Raw genomic sequence first — 19,578 nt, forward strand, 5'->3', positions numbered from 1 at the left:
TCATATAACCCAAATTAATATATCTGAGCTGACTGCATGGTCAGTCTCACTCTGTCCCTCTTACAGATTTACCTCTCTTCTGATTTTGCAGTTGAAAGGAATAACACTTTTGTCAAAATCATTTTTTGAATCGGCAGAAAATTATAATCCTTTCCATCCTATTTTTCCACCCTTTGGGTGTAGCAAAATGTCAATACAGGATCATTTACATGAGCTTTAAACTTTCTGGTCATAACCCAGAAAAATCACACACTGACCTGCTTGAGTCCACACACAGGTAATGTCCCACTGACATTACAGTGCTGCACAATACAAAGATAACACTAAAAGGGTGGCAAATCAAACTGGCCTGCCATCTTTGGTAACATTAAGTTGCATAAAGCCACTAGTCTAACATAAACAAAATACAACACTTTATCAAATTCCAAATCAACCAAAGCTCAGAAATTTTCGACTGTAGCCAGATATCAGAGTATTGAATAATAAAGAATTAAACAGTGGGTAACTAAATTCAAAGACAGTTTATCAGAGGAGGTAGAGACTAGCATGGAGTTCATGGCTGAGTTGGAAGGAAGGTCATCTTGTCCAACACCCGTACTCAAGCCAGGCAAGTTTCTCAGGACCACATAGAAAGTTAAAATAGTTCTTAAATAGAGATTATTGGACCTCAAAATTTTGGATTAGCTATCTCTCACAATATTCATTCTTATACTACAGAGAGTAGTAAATTTAATTAATTTATAGTAGTAAGTTTAATTAATTCTTATAATACAGAGAGTAGTAAGTTTTCTACAGAAAATTGCAAAAGAGAAAAGTAATAGGGGCCCTTATAATCTTAAAATACCAAGGTAACACTTGCTGTACTCATGTTTTCTCTTTGTGGATGACAGGCAACAAGCCCAGCTTTGCATTGCCCTCTGAGCCTCATGCAACTTTGGTACAGCTTTGCAGCTACAGACTACAGGGGATTCCCTGTAGTCAAACCACCTGCTTCAGCAGGGCATCCAGCCAGTCCCAGAGGTCAGGAAAGAGTGCTTTTTATGAGTGGGGATAGACACATTCTTATCTGTATTTTTTTGTTGTTTCTCTACCAAGTATTCATCTGAATACTTGGGAGGGGCCTTGTCAGGAGAAAACCTGTGTAAGCCTGAATAAAGGATAAGTGCAAGGAGAAATATCCTCAGGTGCCTCGCTTCTGTGAGGGGCAAATACAGGGTTGAATGGGAGTTTCTAGGTGAAACTGGGGGTTTCCATCCCTCTGCCTCCTAGGGACTGGTATGCCCATGGGCATCATTCAGACCTATCTGACTTCATCCATCCCCTACCACTGCAGGGGCTGCAGGCACGGGATGTCTCTGACTACCCCTGCCCTGGATGCTGCCCATTTAAATAAGCTCACAATGGAAACACCACACAATGTATTTATGTTATATTTCACAGCTTTTGAGGTACAAACAGTGCAGCTGACTCAATGGCCAGAACCAAGCAAAAAAGAAAAATCTCAGTCTCATTGAACATCTCTTTCCATCTAAGGCTACTCTTCCCTTGAGGAGAAAATCCTCAACTGATACGAACCACAACACCTGCAGTGAATTTTGTGCATCCAGGAAGCTTGCCTCTAGTGACACGAGGATAAAGAAAGCCAAATTCATATCACCACATCCCTGGCCTTGCACAAGATCTTCCAGGGTCTATTTACATTGTGTATATTTCCTAAATAAAACAAAAACTGGTTCTAAGGCTTCCTTAAGGAACAGATGCCTCCCAAAGTAATATTTACTGAAAATTTATTATTAGATTTGCAAGCAGCATGCCTATAATAAGAAAGAAATTAAATTAAATTGCAAAAACAGAACCTACCATGTTGCAAGGCCAACACACCCTTAAACACAAATATGGCATTAGGAATAACGTGAAGGGATTGCACTGCTCATTTCATGACCCTCTTCAAGCATTGATTAGATTTTCAAATTTTGGGCTAATTTTGGTGCAGAATTTTCTCTTCTGTAAAGCACTGAACAGAGATAAAGGGAAGTAGTCACTCTCATTTTTGTTTCATTGAAACAGTGTTTCTGATAGATGTTCTGTTTATTAGGCTAGCAAAACTGAAGACAATCCTAACCTGATTACTCTACATATGGTAGAGTAAGATATGGTGAATGGACTTTATTTCCATTTTTAATTTGTCTTGAATTTTTAACTGAAGAGTTTTTGCCACAGAAGGAGATTGCAGCAATATGCTTGTTCCTAATGCTTCTCTGTCAATATAAAGAATGCCAAAGCAAAGCAGAGGATTAATTCCCAAGCAATTTTTACACAGGTTCCCAAGAACAAACAGTTATTCCCTCTAGTCCTTGATCACTCCATGCATTTGTGGAAGCAGTTCCCTGCTCACACTGAGAAGTCTAGGACTTCCAGAGTTAAATCCTATTTCTCTTTGTCACAGTTTTCTGTTCCAGAGCTGGCTGTGGTTAAACCCAGTGCACACAGACAGGGTCAATCCTACTCACACTGTGTGCTAGTTCATGCATGGGGCACACTCACTAGGAATTATTAACTAACAAGTCCTTAAAGCATTCCTCCTGCTGTGCACACCATCAGAAGACCCAAACCGAAATGACTTCTAAAGCCTACTTACCTTACTCCTCACAATTTGTGCTACTAAGCTTAGTCTCAAATCCATTCCAGTTTCATTCATGGGTTGCAGCTCTGACTCTCCTACAGCTAACTGGCATGAGTCAGGAATAGCACTTTCAAGGTTAATACGAATCAAAGTTGATGAGGATTTGTATTCCAGAAGAAGGAATTAGGTTGTACATCCCATGTCTTGGGTACTTGCAGAAGGCAGAACCACTGCATGTTTGCAGTGCAACCCAGTGTGTGTGATAGCAGGGTCTTGTTATTAAAAAAATGCTTAAACAGACATTTCAGAATAGAAAAAAATATGGAAGCTAATGGGAAGTGGTTTCTTACAAGGCTGAAGCTGGCTGTCCCAAAGCTCATCTTTAATTCAAGAAACAAAATACTAAGAAAGCATGAACTTTGTTGCACTGTTTGGTATGACCTGGCCCAGTTTTGCTGTCTTTAAGGGAAGAGACTTAGCAGCCCAAGATATCTCTTCTCCTGTCCCTCAAGAAGGGCACTCCAGCTCTTATGAAGAGCACAGGACTGCCACCTCTCCTTCCCTGCTAATGTAGAGGCAGTGAGGAGAAGAGGCAAAAGGACTTTTTCCCCTTTGGGCTCTACTGCAGAACCAAATTCCTCTTGCTGACACTGGGGTCATGCTAGCTGCTAGAGGAGCCTAAAATTCTGGATCATGCAGTCACATTTTGGACCCTGCAGATCTTTACTCTTGCATCTGTAATGAGTCATCCCCAGTCAGAGATGTTATCATAGCAAAGTACATCTGCAAACATTTTATTCAGTAACTAACAAACTAATCTTTTGGAAGCTGCATGACTCACTCTGCAGCATCAGAGAAAATTCCCTTGTTAATTACTATAGAGATAATTGCCCTTGAGAGCATGGCTGCTGTGAGGTGAAACAGCCATGGAGCTCAAAGCAAGTTGCTCCTCACAACTGCACGCACCTGCATTTCTGAAAATTCTTCTGAAATATTTTGGCTGGTGAGACGAGAACTTAAGAGCTTGCAAGAGATGGGAGTGTCTCCTCTGGGAGCAGCTCTAGAGCATCTGGCACATCCACCTTGGAGGGGGTGAGAGCAAAGTGAGGAGTTGTTTGAGCACACATGACCACCATGGCGTGCAAGTGTACACACAGGCATGTTCTCATTTGTGTTAAGTGCAGAGAGTGAGATCAGCCCAAACTGGGGAGATACAGCTATTGGCTTTTATTGAAATGGAATTAATGGGAATCTGCACTCTGATAATGATTCACTATGGCAGACTATTTTAATGTAATAATAAACTCTTCAAACCAATTTATCAGGGTATTAAGAGAGAAAATCCACTATAATTATACATGCAGTGTAACAAAACACTCCTCCCAAAATAATCATTGAACAAGGCTGAAATTAATGAGACACGTGTCAGGGACAAGGATTCTCCTGCATAGGGCATGATATAAACATATAGAAAATTCCAGCACCTATTCCAAAAATAGAAAGTAGGGCTGAAAAGTTTGATGGCTAAAAGGAAAAAGATGAGACTCTGTACAAGGCTGGTGGCAGTTGGTAATAAGATACAGCACAGGAGTGCTCCAGTGATGTACAAACAACAAAGACCTTATAGAAGGAAAAAGAAGTCCCTGTAGAAGAAACATAGCTCCCATTAATACAATGGATAATCCCAATCCAGTGGAAAAGTGTCCTGTCCCAAGTGACATGGAAGCTGGGAACTTAACAGGAAAGGCAAAGAATTAATAACCAAAACCATTATATATCCTGCTCACCCCTGCTATGGTTCATTCAAGACAGGTTTGAGGCAGAGAGATGGAGCATGGGGTGGGGACGTACATATCATAACCTTTGATTGTGATAAACAGAGGACCACAGCCCTTGGAGCTGCCAAACCAGAGTCCTCCTGAGTAATTACTCCACATGTGCTCCTACACACATACTTGCCTGCAAAACACTGAATATCAGATCATGTTTTTAGAATCCCAAAGCGCCAAGAAATCAACATAGACTCGCCTACTTTCACTTTTAACCCCAAAATTTGCATTTATAATTGATTTTGAGGAAATAATATTAATAAACCAAAGGGTTTGAAGCCTGGGTTCTAACTAGCTCAAAATAACTGCTGCAGGGATGGGAACTCATCAAACAGCCCAGTGCTTCTGTGAGGGTCTTGGCAACACCCTACCCACTTGTGCACAACCATTTAGTATTTTTTCCCATGAAATCTGATGCTCCAATCTTGTCATCACTCCCCCAGGCTGGGGAGAGAGCAGAGGGGCAATGAACAGTTTGGCTCACAGCGCCTAATAACAAGTTTGAGAAATAATGTGTTCTTCCATTAATCCAACATCCTTGTTCTTCAGGGACTGGTTTGATCCAGCCAAATTTTTACTGGATGAATATCAGACCTAGAGAGCCAAATCCTACTCTTGGTTTCATGACAATAAATCCTGAATTGCTCCACTGAGCTCAAGCTACCCAGTAAACACAACAGCAAAACCCTGAACACATTTGTCAGTTTGAGCCCAGTCGTTTGTTCTTGAAGTCAGTTTTGAATAATTTTCCTAAAAATAAAGCACTAAATCCATGGAACTTGCAAGAAGTATCTCAAAGCACACCTGCATCTGATGATGAATAAATCTTCAGAAGCAATACATCTAAACTAGCTATTGATGCAGATTTTATTTATTTTAAAGATCGATCTGAAAGTGAATGCATTGGTAAATAGAGAAATTTAGATTGTAAGAGAGTGACCAAACTACAGTCTTACAAAATAAAGGAATAAAAGAATCCCATTTCTGATTTACAGAAATCAAGTGGAATTTATCAAGCTGCACTGTGATAACATCTATATGGTCAATGTCAGCACACAATGCTTTGGTTGTACAGATAATTCTGACATCCGAAACAAAACCTTTTAAAGCCTGAATGTTATTTAAATCAGTAACACATGCTCTAATAGGAAGCTTATATAAAAGTTTCATTGTATTCACAAATAGCTGCTTTCAAAATTGTAAAACTGATTGTATGCATGTGTTCCTCATACTTGATCAAACCCACGACACAGCCCCCAACTCTGCAAGCAGTGCTGAGGCCAAATCCTTATTGTCCCTGCAGTGTCCTTTTACAGTTGAACAAATGTCATGTGAATGTGATGACCTGCCTTGCTTTGCAGCATTGCAGTCTTTGCAGTCTTTGTATTCACTCTTCAAAATTCAAGTGGCAATATGCTGAGCACTGTTGGCTTGCTTCTCCTCTGTCCCACATCTTACACCTTCATGACACACAGGCTGCCTTTAGCATCTTATGCTCCCTTGGGCCAGAGTGAATCACGGCCCAAGGTACAAGATAACGAGGGTCACATCTCATCTTTGCAGGCAGAAGGCCACTTTTAGGCTGAAATACCATGGAAATGTAGTACCTGACAATCTGGTCTCACTCTGCCTTCTGAACTGTGCAAATTTTCAACAGAAAGAGTTCATAATCCTGTTGAGACACGTTGATGGAGACTTCAAAAACTAAGTAAAAAGCATGTTTGCTAGGTAATTCTTAAATCCATCAGAGGAAGGCTAGCTTGTTTTAGGCTGAACAGAAAGCATGCATTCACCAAATGTCTTCTTAAGTAAAAATTGCGTCTGTAAAATTCTGTTTTCATAACTCCCTTTTACATGCAAATGAAGAATTTCTGAATGAACAAAAAGTTATTGTTGCCAAAGGCCTTTGCAGCAGCATGTCTCTGTTGTCCCAAATTTTTGAGGCAACCTTACTATGAATAAGAAGCTGTTTCCAAAATGGGCTGCAGTGCTAATGCCCCTGCCAATATTTCTCCCAACAAACAAATTTCACTATTTTATTCTAGGGTTGTGGGGGTTTCTTTTGTTTCTTGGTTGATTGTGTGTTAAGTTCCAAGTTTGGAAATGGGCAAAGATCTCATATATTGCTTTTTTTAGCTGTGGATCTCTGCCTAACACTTCATTGACAGCGAAATGGGTGTCTGGGAGGAAATGCAACTGCCCGGTGCTGCAGCAGGGGTAAACAGATCAGAGAGAACATTCAAGGTGTCACACTTCATCCAGCCTGTGACTCTGCCTTTTCATCTTTGTTATGCCAAGGGGAGAGACACCTGCCACAGCTTTTGTGGGCCTACTAAGAAAAAGTACAATTATCAAGGAGCCATGTGCTTTTGACTAGCACTTTCACTGAAGCAAAAGCCTGAAAACAAGGACAAGAGACTACCTGGCTACAGCAGCCAAAACCACAAACTATCCAGGCAGTTTGGCTGTTTTCCAGGACAGGAGCCAACGACCACCCTGATGGTCCTGATAAGAGTACTTGAGCTCTGCCATGGACATATCTGTGGCTGTGCTTCAACCAGAGACACTGCATAGAAAATCCTTGTTGCACTAACACCAGTGCCCACTGCTCCCTGCCTCCCCCTCCACTGCTGCCAGGCAAAGATGACAGCTGGATACAGGAGATGGCAACAGATGAAAACCCAAACCAATGAGATACATCTCTGGGCTATTCCTGATTTATAATTTTTTCACTTGTCATTGTTGCTTCTCGTTGCCTCACTGAAACCACCGTAGCAACTGCAATATTACATTAAGTGCTATATTACTTGCAAGAACTTCATTTTCCACGTCAGATTATATCTCATTTAAACAAAAAGTGCTTTGTGAGACCAACAGGAGAGATTTAGAAGTGAGAGTGCTGATACACACACTTCTGTAACTCATCGTACTTGTGCCTAAGGTAACTGAGATGCTTACTTCTGTTAAAGTTAATACACGTGAAATGCAGCTTTAATTTCAAGTGCTCTCATTTTTAGTTGCTGCCAAAAAAAACCCTAGAGCAGAATAATGGGATTGATCAACGCTGATGGAGTCAGGAACAGCAATTCCTTAACACACGGATATACAACACGTGTGGGAAGGATAACGTAATTTTGTGTTAATTTTCTTTTGATCATTAAAACTGCTTGTCAGCTTAGATACTGCTGTAGCATTCTCACAATGAAAGAACAGTTGCTTTAACTCAGCTCCCACAATCTGAGAGGAATAGAGATTGCCAAAGTGTGGTCCTGTTGAACAAGACTTGCCCTTGACTACATTTTTTCCACCCTACTTCAGCTCCCACCCTTGGCATAAAGCTGCACCCCAGAGAAACTGCAGACACCCAACACACCGGGGCTGCCTCCCAATGGGGGCACTACGCCTTCCACAAGACCAAATTGATTTTCAAACAGGAATAAGTTGAGACACAGTAAATAAAACTCTCACATCCACAGAACCATTGACCCTCAGTTTAACCCCAGAGCTACTGACAGTTCCTATAGCTTTGGCAATTGTTCATTCTCACATATAAAAAAATAAAGGATAATGAAACTGTGGTTACAGAATGAGTTACTTACATTGAACAATTGAATCCCACAGTGCTTTGAAATTTCCTGCATAAATAACTTTTCAGTCTCCCACATGTTGTGTGCCTGTTTCACAGTATGTTCCAGGTCTGAGCTTTGGCAGAGCAAGGCAGACATATTCCAACTTTGCTTTAATACAGATCTCATCCTTCAAAATCAACACTTTAAACTTCTAATGCTTCAGGGTAAGCAGAAGGAATATTCTGTAAAAGATCCAAATCATCTGACAGATTCAGTGGTGTTAAGACACATACCACCAAAAAAAAAAAAAAAAAAAGAAAAAAAGAAAAAAAAAAAAGAAAAAAAGTCCCTGAAACATGTTTTTCTGTGCATCAGAAAAACTGGAGTTCTAGATTAATTGGCCACAGATAACTACAGAATTGGATCAGCTTGGAGTAGCTATTCAATTTTTGTCATGGTAATGACTACAGAGTTTCCACTGTAAAAAAATACTTGAAATATTGCAGATGTGGATTGATATGAAAACTTAGAGAGAAAATGTAATTTAAAGTGATTCAGTCTGAAATATACAATGGTGGAAATGCATGTTCTTGAGATCCTTTAGATCAGGCACATTTGTATGACACTAATGATTTCCTTCTGAGGCTGATGGCTATTTTTTCTTTGTAACTTTTCCTTTCTTTCTTTTTTATCTGTGCACACATCTAATAAGAAAACAAAAAAATAAAGAAGCTTGCAAGAAACAGGTACAGGTACAACTTGGACCTGTGAATGGCAGTTGATTTCCTTCAAATTTCTTTCCTCTCTAAGCCTCTAATGTTCACTACATATCTTGATGGACTTGTCTCCATCTGTCCTGAGTCAAGACTTCCTCCCTAAAAAACAGCTTCAAGTGAGATTTTCTCTGCTTGTACTGGCCTCCTGATGCTCTTTTACGACAAGCAAACAAGATGCAGAAGAGAAGCTTGGGGGACCTCAAAGACCATCACAGGATTACTGGGACAGACAGGACCTTGTAGATTTCCATACTGAGGATGTTACTACAAGGCAGAGCCTCAGCATTTCCTTCACAGCACAGCAGCAGACATCCCAAATCTGGTGTAGGTGTTAGCTGGATGTAGATCATCTTGGCCTTGCTCTTGAGGCAACTGTAGCTGCAATGCTAAGCAGAGTAAACCAAACCTCTCTAAATTCTTGCCCATGAGATGAAACAGCAGAAAGTGGAGTGGTAGGATTGTGAGGTTGATGAAGTTCAAGCCGGAAGATGCCATAAATGGTCTTTCAAACACACAATCTTTCATAGAACTTCTGTTACCAAAAGTGTGGGTGGCAGGTTTCATTATCAGACCTTTGTGCTCAGGTTCTTACCCCCACAAGAAGAACACACAGTGCAGCTTATGGCAAAGGGTGAAGAATGTGCACACATTACACCTGCTGATGAAACCACAACCTCACCTCCTAAAACACAAAGGCATTTCAGTATTTATTTCTTGCAGCTATTGATCCAGCTATGGATGCATCTGGGAGATATGATGCATCCTTTAAAGATCTCATGACAGGAGGATAAAATTCTGCCACACAGCAAATGAGGAGCATAGGTAGAGAAAAAGAAGTGTGAATGTATTTTAGGGGAAAATAGCAACAAGGCCCTTTGTGTGCAGCAATGTGTCTGTAGAAAATAAGAACAACTAAATCAACTCCTGTGTGGAGAATATTCTATAGAAATTAAATAATGAAACTGATTGTACACTGAAACTCTATCTATTTATTCATTTTTATTCCTCTCATTTGGCAGTTACAACTGACAAATACAACTATTAGCATAATTTCCCCTGCAACCTGATTCCTTCCTTTTTTAAAAATCAGCATTTACCTTGCATTCCAAGAAAGTATTTTCCCACTGAACATAATTATTTTCAATTAAAAAAAAAAAAATCAAACAAGCCACGGAGAAGCAATTCCCTTGTAGGAGAGAATCAAAACAACCTACAAACCCATTAAACTAATGCTGATTATTTTCTTATTTCCACAAAGTCTTTCTACAAAGACAATCTTTTCACAGCTGGATACTGCTCAGGAAGGAGGCACCCAGCTTGAGCTGTTTTTGTGTTATTGTGCCACAAATAAATTCCTCTAAGGATCCAAACATCTAGGAGTCTGCTGTGGGAAACCTAGAAACCAGTAAGGAAACCCTGTCTGACTGTGAGTGTGGGGTGTGCAGGGAGACAAGAGGGGCACCCCTGGGGTCACTGGAGCTGCTCACTGTGAAGGGGCCTCAATGCCAGCAGTGAAAATTTCAGGTGGTGGGAGAGTTTCTGCCAGAATGGCCCCTGGATGGTCAGACAGGAAAGCTTCCTTAATAGTTCCACTGTTAAGTTCCAATGGGCTAATTACTGTTGCTTCCCAGCCCTGTTCTTTGGTGTTTCTCACACCATGATTATAACAATTTTTTTCTCATCACTAAATAAATTAATATTTAGGTGTAAATTTTCATGTGTGAACCCTGAGACTGACAGCTGAAACAGAGCAGCTGCAAACTGCCTAATAGCCATGCACATAAGTACTTATTTGCTGGCAGTACTTATTACTGACAGTTTCATTTATCATATCCATCCAGAGCGTACAAGCAAGATCATGATACCATTAGGCAAAGCCTTATACACAACTCATGCAGAAGACTGTGTCTGCCCAGGATAAAATAAGCAACTGAGACGGAAAATACAGCATATTTATACAGCTAACCCAGGATGCTGTAGAAACAACAGCTAACCCAGGAGCTGAGCTGTACTTCTTTTTAAGACCTGGATAGGTGCAAGGCATGAGAAAACATCCTGAGAGGAAAGGCCACTTTTTACCAAATAGACTCAAAGTGGAGTGCCTATTCAGATAGTGGGCAAAGAAGGAGCACAATTATGTAATGGGCTTGTCTTACCTTGCAGGAGTTTACTGGCAGCCTTCCTGCACACATTAGCTATTACTTATTTACTTTGCTTTTTCACTAGCCGTGTTCTTGATGCACAAAGTGTTGCTGTGGCCTATGGTGATCCTCTGATGGTTTTTATGCTCTGCATTGTATGGCAGTCACAAAATAGGAACATGATAGAGGTGTCCTGGGGGAAGAAACCTGCTGCCATGGAACTGCTCAGATGACAATGAGAGCAGATCCTCTCTGCTCTGTGAGGAGAGAGATGCTCTGCACCCTCCTCACCAACCCTGCCACAGCCACGAGACTCAAAGCTGGAGCTGCAAGGGCAGGCCCTGCCTCATCATCCTCTTCCTTATGGGCACACCCTGTACCTGGCAGTCTGAAACACAAGGCAGGGACTTGCAGCCGGGGAAGGCTTCAGGAAAAGGGGTGCTGATGCTGAGAACCATGGAAAGACACTGCAAGGCCAAAAGCCTCTTTTGGTGTCCTCTGTGCTTGCAGCAGAATGGAGCCCGAGCTCCATCTGTGCATTTGTACAGATAAAGTTCAGCTTCCCTTTCTGGGGAATCAGCCTGTCAGATTCCCTGATATCTAAGGTCACAAAGACACATTTTCTTCTTTGGGCACCTGACCTGGAGAAATTAAAGCAGAGGTCTACCCAGGACAGATAAGTGGTCAAAGCAATCAGATTTCCCTAGGGCCAAAGGCAGACAGGCTGATTGTGCTTTTCTGAAAATAATCAACTCAACTAAAATATGCTGTATTTCTGTCCCAAAATCATTACTTTCTATCAATAATATGAATAGCCTTAAAACCATCAATGCTAAATAAAACTTGAGGTCACAGCAATTTTGCCCAGGTTTGTAATACTCCCAGAGATCTGCAGGCACTAATACAGAGAGGACTCATTAATACAGAGATTAAGATTCTATTTAAATGCTTTCCTAGCTCCTGGAAAGCACTCAAAGTCCTCTAAGAACATGTTCTTAACATGGACTTCACAGCATCTTTAACTGCTGAAGGACTTTCAGTCCATCTACACAAAAGAATTAACAGGAACATTTCCCACAGAAACTGGCCTGTATGTGCAATGAAAGGCTTTCCCCATGCTGAAATGTGAATATGAAAGTAAGCAGTGATGCTCTGGGTGCTGAAACAAGGATATGAAGTGATTCACCCCAGCCAAATCAGAGCAGTGGTTCTCTGACTCTATGGGTAAGAGCAACCTAGAGCAAGAACACCCTGATTCCTTGCTAAACACAGTAAGAAACTGCTATAACACAAATACATCATCTGTTGACAAATTGCTATAACACAAATACATAATCTGTTGACAAACATTTGCACCTGTAATGCAAACTGAACTGATTTTAGAAACTATTTGGAGATTTTAAATATCATAACAGCAATGCTGATCCTTGTTGCATAAACCCCATTGCTTTTACATGTGATATCTGTGTGCCTCTGTACAGGTTACTATACAACCAACATAGTTATCCACTAATTGCCAAAGATTAGAAATGACAAGCAGAAGAAAAAGGAGGAAAAAATGAAAAAAGAGATAGGAAAGAAGTAAATAAAAATGACAAGGAAAAAAAGTAAATTCAGGGAAATTATGTTGCCATGTTCCTCTTATTTGAGGGTAAACTATCCAGAAAGTAGTTGATGCTTAGACACACTATCAACAGTACATCAAATTTAGGGGGGGTTAAGTGTCAAGGCTCAGTCTGATACAATATAGTGTAACTTGATCCAGATCCAGCCAAGCCATTGGACCAATGTTTAATTTTCAGTTTGTGAGCAATGCCACTGAAGGCAAACTTCTTGTGGCTTCAAAAACAGTAGATATTTTACTTTCTTAAACTCTTTCTTGGGTAAAAAGGAGGTTTACTGCTATGTTGAAATACCTAAAGATCCTGATTGAAGTCCCAAAAATACTTTTAAACATTACTTTAGAGCCCTTATGCTGAATTAAGAAAGAACTAGTTTGGCTCTGGTTTCTTAAAGTCATAAAATGATCAGTAAAATCTTTACTCAAATCACTTGTCTCATATTTACAGTTATTTTTTTCACAGCCAAGAGGGCTCCAAACATTTCAAAATGTGAATACAGAGACTCCTGTGTTGCTAGTCTTGTCTCTGGGAGCTGGTGTTAAAAAAATCAAAACAAAAACCTAAGGCTCTTATAAAACCATAAGAATTGTTGATTTTGAATGTACTCTGCACCTTGTTCATTTGAACCTCCTGAGGATTTTACTGAGTGAAACAGACAAGGATTATTTCCCTCTCATTCTGGGGGATGCTCCTGTAACCGTGCAAGCCCAGTTGGAGAACTGCAGCAATGAAATGTTAACTCAATCTGAATGAAGAAAACCTGCTTTCCTTTCCCTATATCCTCCATACTCACTTTTGTCCCCACACTTTGCAGTCTCTGCATTTCATCTCACTTAAAATATGACAGTCTCTCTCTGTTAGAAGCAGTTGCTTGAGAAGCCCTGCTGGCTACAATGTGTGGTGCTGAATGGGAGGAAATGAACTTCAGCTGCTGAAAGAGCTTCTTCTGGAAACTTATGGGAACCAGGTCCCAAGATTCTTCTATCTGATTTAAAAGCCCTTTAGTAAAGATATCTATCTAAACATTTTAAAACAGATCTTTTCATTCATTCCTGAATTGAGAATAAAAGCAATCTGATAAAAAAAATTACACAGGCTACACGCCAAAGCAGAAGCAGTATTCATTGGTCTTGGAATATAGTTCTTTTACTGGAAGCATTTCAAAAATAAGGACCATGGCCATCACAAAAAAAACAAAACAACAAAAAATTCCCAACCCAACAAAAAACCCAGACCCAAACAAATAAACAAAACCCAGAACCAAAACAAAAACCCAAAACCAACCAAACAAAAAGCCAAACAAAAAATAATGCTCCCTCCCCAAAAACCCCCCAAAATCAGCATATTTTAGCAGGCACTCCTCAGAATAGACTTGACTTTTCATCCTCAATTATCAGTTCATAAATCTAGAATTTCTCAGTTGCTAGCAAATTTGTGAAGGTCACCGAACAAGGACATAATGAAGTTATTGTGATTTAGGAAATTTAAAACAATATGAACTATTTTCTTTTCACGGTGCACTGGATTTTCCAGAGATGTTCCCTTTAGCAAAGGGCCAGGAGAAAACCAAAACCCAGAAACATGCAAGAAAGAAATTCCCTTTCAACCACCAAGATCGATTATCTGCAAATAAACTTGGATATATTTTCCTTTTGGATTAAATTAAATAGCTGATAATGGTTTAATTTTAAAGTTTCAAGTATTCAAAAGTAACACAAGCTTTAGGAGGATTGGGGAAGGACCATGAATTTATAAGGCAGCCCAAACACATTCCCCATCAAAGGAATCACAACTTCTTGAGGAGGTACCAGGACAAGCCAATATCCAAACTCACTGATGTAGCAAGCCTTGGACTCCCACAGAAAACTGTAACACAAGAACACCTTGATTCCTCACTGCCAGAACATGACTCCTTTTGTTTCCTTTGAACAGTGCATGGCAATGCACACCTCAGCATCCTCACATCTGAAGTTTCTGTGTGAGATTGACAGGAATGAATGCCTCAAAAAAAATCAGTAACTAAAGTCAGGATGATGAACCTTCATTTTGGCATCTAGCAAGCCAATTCTTCTTCCATTTTCAAAATGGCAAACAGAAAAAAAGTTTTAATTTCATTTCATCCCAAAATAATTTGGTAATCCTACTCTGCAAAACAAGATGAAACAAAAATAAAGTGACAAAACACAAAGTCTTCCATCTTATTACCCGCTCATGCATGCAAACTGACAGTCTTTTCTTCATAATGATTTACCAGAATATTCTCTTACAACATAAAACAGAATGAAAGTGTCTGCTTTTAGCATCCCAAGTATATACAAAACACCCTCTATTTTTTTCCTTGCTTTTCTGTCCTTGCCTTCTTTTCAGTAAATAAAACCAATCTTCCAGTTGGACCTTACAAGACATTTCCTATTATTTGCTGCCCATTTTCAAATTACAACCACAATGATTCTGACCTTATGGCTGGCAGAATCTGTGGGAATTACTTTTAGTAAGAAGGAAGAACAATTTTTTCTGTCATCCTCAATAGCCCCATTTGCAAGGGTTTGGTTGAATAAAACCAAATAATCACTTTCTGGACAGAATTCAAATATCAACAAGATTAATTCAGAAATAAGACACTGTATTTTGGAGTAAATGGCAGCAGCCTCTGGAATGGGAGCAGCCATGTTTCAATAGGCATAGCAGGTATCACTGCTGCTGTGGCAGCAATGCTGCTCTAATGGGCATTAAACTGACATGATGCAGACATTGAAAAATAAAGTTCAAGTACAAGGCTGTGCTTGCATGGGATGTGCCCTTAAATGATCTGTGTTCATCAATGACAGATTGTCAGAGATGGGAATTAATAAAGCAAAGCTACTGCTGTAACTATACAGACTGAGCTCACGTCTGGGAGAGCCAGCAAAAATCTTCTTCCTCCTTTACCTTTTCCCTGACAATTGCAGTGAACTGCCACACAGAAGGAGCAGCAGCTAGCTCCTCCTGGGCTGGAGTGCCTGGGAATCATCACAGTGTGAGACTTGATATCCAAGCCCAAACATATTTACATTAGAGTAGATCAAATCAAAACTCAAACTTGAGACCAAACATTCCCTGCATCAAGGCCCACAAGGGTGTCAGGTCAAAGATGGTTTGCCAGAACTTTTCATGACAGAAATTAGAGTCTCAGAATACAGAGGTGCAAAATCCTGCTAAAACCATGAGTCATGCAGTTTAGTTTTCCTGAACAGCATTCTTACATTCAGTACCAACAGAGCTGATCAAAACGTTTTCTGTTGACACATTTGAAGAGAAATTGGAGTTTTGATCAAACTAAACCCCAACCTTTTATATTTTTTCTTTTTATAATATCTCTTAATACTGTCAAAATTTAAATTTTTTCACCCACTACTTACTCTTCCATTGCAGTAATGGAACAATTGCATGCTTATGAAAACTGTTGGGTGCTATTAAAATAAATGCAGCAATGTAGAGTCACCACTTTTACATATTATGGATTAGAAGGCAAGAAAAACAAAATTCAGACTGCAGATACTTCATTTCATCACCAGAACAAGGGTAAATAAAACCAAAGTGTAGCAAATGAAGTTCATTGGATACTTTAGAGAGACCAAGAAGAATTTATTGTCAATTTTTGGGACATTGGGCAAACCCACTACTTTTTACCCCATGAGTTTAGTAGATAGCCATACAAAGCAGAGAGCAGTCCCATTTAAAACAGGGCCTTTTACACAGCCCTTTTCTGATAGGAACTGTATTTTTCTACTTTGCATTAATTAGCAAGGGTCATACAGATATCAGCACAGGAGAGAGAAGACAGCTCTGCCTCCTCATTGTGATGGTTTTCACTTCTACCTTTCCAACCAGCCAACTCCCCCCAGCTGTCTGGGAGAAAACATGATGTTTTCATGCAGCTCAGCAAGCCAGGGACATGCAGGCTCTACAGCAGCTCTCACAAACCTGATTGCATTGACTTCAGTAAAGCCAAAGTGATTTTCATCAGCTGAGGAACTGGTCTGACCTGTACAGAACAGGCTACTGTGCACAGTAAAAGCCCAAAGGCTGAAACACTGAAATCCAAGCACCTAGACATAGATAAGAGGGGAACTTTTAGCTCCTTTCAAATGTGCAACAAATTTCCATGGGCTTCAGCACAGCAGGAACTTTCCTGGTGGCAAACTAGGGCTAATTCATCGGCACAACTTCAGCTCACTGATTTATTCTAGATCAGGTCCTGTCCTTAAACTTCGGTGGTAGTGGGGCATATATTCATGACCTAATCCATTATCACAGCATAGAGAAATGGAAGGAATGAAAGCAGCACAAATGAAGATTTTATCACTTAAATAAAATTGAGGACTGTTATTCTTTATATTTACTTCATAGAATCATTCATTTCTTACCTCACAGATACAAGCAAGCTATTGTTCAACTTCAGTTCTCTCAGATTAGGCAGATGCACACCTGTGGGAACAAAATAAAGAATCACTTTTTGGACCTGGGATTAGAGTAAAGGAAAATTATGACAATTACAAGTTGAAGCATCTAATTTTACAAGTATTTCTTAGCTGTTTCTGGCAGGCCTGTCCTGGACTACTTCTAAGAAAATCAATGAGATTATTTCACTCAAAAACTATTTCATTCTTTGCATTTTTGACACATACATGTATTGTCTGCATGACTATCCAATTACAATTTTTGAACCCCTCACTGGAAACTCTGCTATGGCACCTTGCTGGACAGACAAGAAAAGAAACTGGCTTGATGTGTGACTGTTTTCTTTGGTCTGATTCCCCATCCTGATTGACTTTTAACTGAGTGATACTCTACACAGCTAAGGGATACTTTAGAGTATAGCATTCCATGACCTATTTAATGGCAAGTAGTGATGGACTTAATGGATACACAGCCAAGTAACACTTCTTCAAAATATAAATTTCAATCAAACAGCAACCACATAATGATCCATAGTCACAACATCATCTTTTACAGTTCACAGGTCCCACAAATGCTACATTTTGCAAAGCATTGCTTTCTTCTTTTAATTTTCTAGATACAACTGTCTACCATTTAATTGTACAAGTTTCATACCTATAAAACCCTCAGTATTCTTTTGTTATTAATTTAATTAATGTGCTTTGTTTTGTATCCCTGAGAGACATTTGCCTTTTAGATTCACTCTAATGGTACCTCTGAACCAAAATCATACACCAAATCCCTCCGAGCTGCAGAGTAACTTAGACACAAGCACAAGTCTCAGAAACCATTTCTTATGGACAGTAGTAAATGTTTACCCATTCACACCAGCAGAGTTTACTCAAGGCTGGTGAGCATCCTCCAATATAACATGCAACCAATTAACATGTAGAAGTAACACCAATTTTAGACAAATTGGACCATTGATGAAACATTAAAATGTGTTCTCAGTAAATATTTTTATGAGTTCTCTGAGTAATCACTGTCTGGCAAGGGTGATTTACCAATGTCCAGAAGGACACCAGTCGAGTGCTTTGCAAAGGATAAAAAAAAAGAAGGGGGAGTGGGATCTCAAAACAAAGAAAGGAGGTCATGTTGTTCATTCCCCAAAGAGAACAAGAGCATTTATGTCAAAAACATTTTAATAAATGATGTTTTAATAGAAGCATTAGCTACATCTCATGTTATTTTGGAGTGATCATAATGCACATATTGATTTTCATGATGTACTGCAAGTATTTCAGTTCATGTTTTTTCCAAGCACTTTTGAAAATACAAAAAATTCAAAACACACTGTGCCATTTTCTAACCTTGTTTTCCAAGCATTTTCCACAATCCACAAAAACTAAGAACAAATTAGAACACAGAGTCCTCGTCCTGCAGGATATGCTTTCTCATGTCAAACAAGTTTTATATGTTTATATGTATATATGGCAACAAAATAATTTGGAGTCCTGGCAGAGAAAATATTAGGATCTCTGTTAATTACTCACAGCAGTCACACTAGCTACTGAGCAAAGACTCCCTCCGATATAAATCATGGCCTAAGAAACTCCTCCCCCCCAAAAAATATCTAGATTCTAAAAAATTTCTATCCTGTTTCTGACAAGGATGGAGAGATTAAATGTCATCCCCTGAAGAGTTAAAGGAAAAACCGAGAGGGCTGCAGTAGCCTCCCCAGTCCCAGCTCCAAACTGAGTAATGGTGCCATGGATTCAGTCAGAGATGTAAAAGGGTTACCAAGCAGAGACTGATGCAAAGCACTGCAAAGCAAAGGAGTTTTAAGGACTAGTGTTAAGCATAAGATTTGAATGAGGAGTCAAGAGAAATGGAGAGACTTGCTCCAGAAAAAGCTTTTCACTGAATGCACTTAGGGTTGGCTCAGGGAAGAAGCAACTATTAAAGGATGCAAAGAGGCTGAATGACAGGCTGATAACACGATTTTCACATCTGGTTAGTTCATTATTGTAACTTGATCCTCCATCTCAGATTTTCTTTTGCACTTTGGCGCAATCTATCCCTGGGAAGTTGTACAGTGTTACACTTTAATGTGTGGTTTATGAGCTTGAAATGGAAGTATACAATGTGTGGTGGTGCAAAATTCTGCAGCGATATTCTGCAATGTATTCCTGCAAGTCTGCAGGTTCTTCCCTCCTCTAAGTTTTATATCAATATGTAATTGTTCTTTGGTGCTAAGAATTCATTGTTCCATTGATTTTGCTGGTTTTTAGAGTCCCAAATACTTATAAATAGATTAGAGGCCAGAAGTTTAAATTAGGAAGAGAAAATTGTAAAATGAAGGTGACAAGATACTTATCCCAATATAACAGTGTATTTCTAATTTCCTTAATTTTAACCCTCATGGCATCTTTCCTCAGAGCAAGGACACATGATACTAACATATAAAAATACTCTAAAATACAATAGTAATTATTTCTAATATTAATTTTAGAAGTAGAAGCAGTAGATTCCTTTCCTTTCTTTGTGTAATTTTGATTTTAAAAAACAAGAATGGTCCACAGAAATGCTGATGATTGCG

The 19,578-nt window shown here is 39.5% G+C and overlaps 2 protein-coding genes across 6 annotated transcripts in view; both read right to left on the reverse strand.

Moving 5' to 3' along the window:
* The window catches only part of RASSF7 (Ras association domain family member 7), a 233,852-nt gene that overhangs the window by 72,281 nt on the left and 141,993 nt on the right, over positions 1-19,578 (reverse strand). The window lies entirely within an intron of this gene.
* LRRC56 (leucine rich repeat containing 56) overlaps positions 1-19,578 on the reverse strand; it is a 58,978-nt gene that overhangs the window by 15,561 nt on the left and 23,839 nt on the right. For all 5 annotated transcript variants that reach the window (XM_054276071.1, XM_054276072.1, XM_054276070.1 and 2 more), the window contains one exon: positions 16,967-17,027. In XM_054276071.1, coding sequence (XP_054132046.1) covers positions 16,967-17,027 — 61 coding nt within the window. The remainder of the gene's footprint in view (positions 1-16,966; positions 17,028-19,578) is intronic.

The sequence above is a fragment of the Melozone crissalis genome, unplaced genomic scaffold, assembly GCF_028551555.1.
Source record: "Melozone crissalis strain CALT ecotype California unplaced genomic scaffold, PUWL_Pcris_2 ptg000018l_1, whole genome shotgun sequence".
In the NCBI taxonomy this organism is placed as follows: domain Eukaryota; kingdom Metazoa; phylum Chordata; class Aves; order Passeriformes; family Passerellidae; genus Melozone; species Melozone crissalis.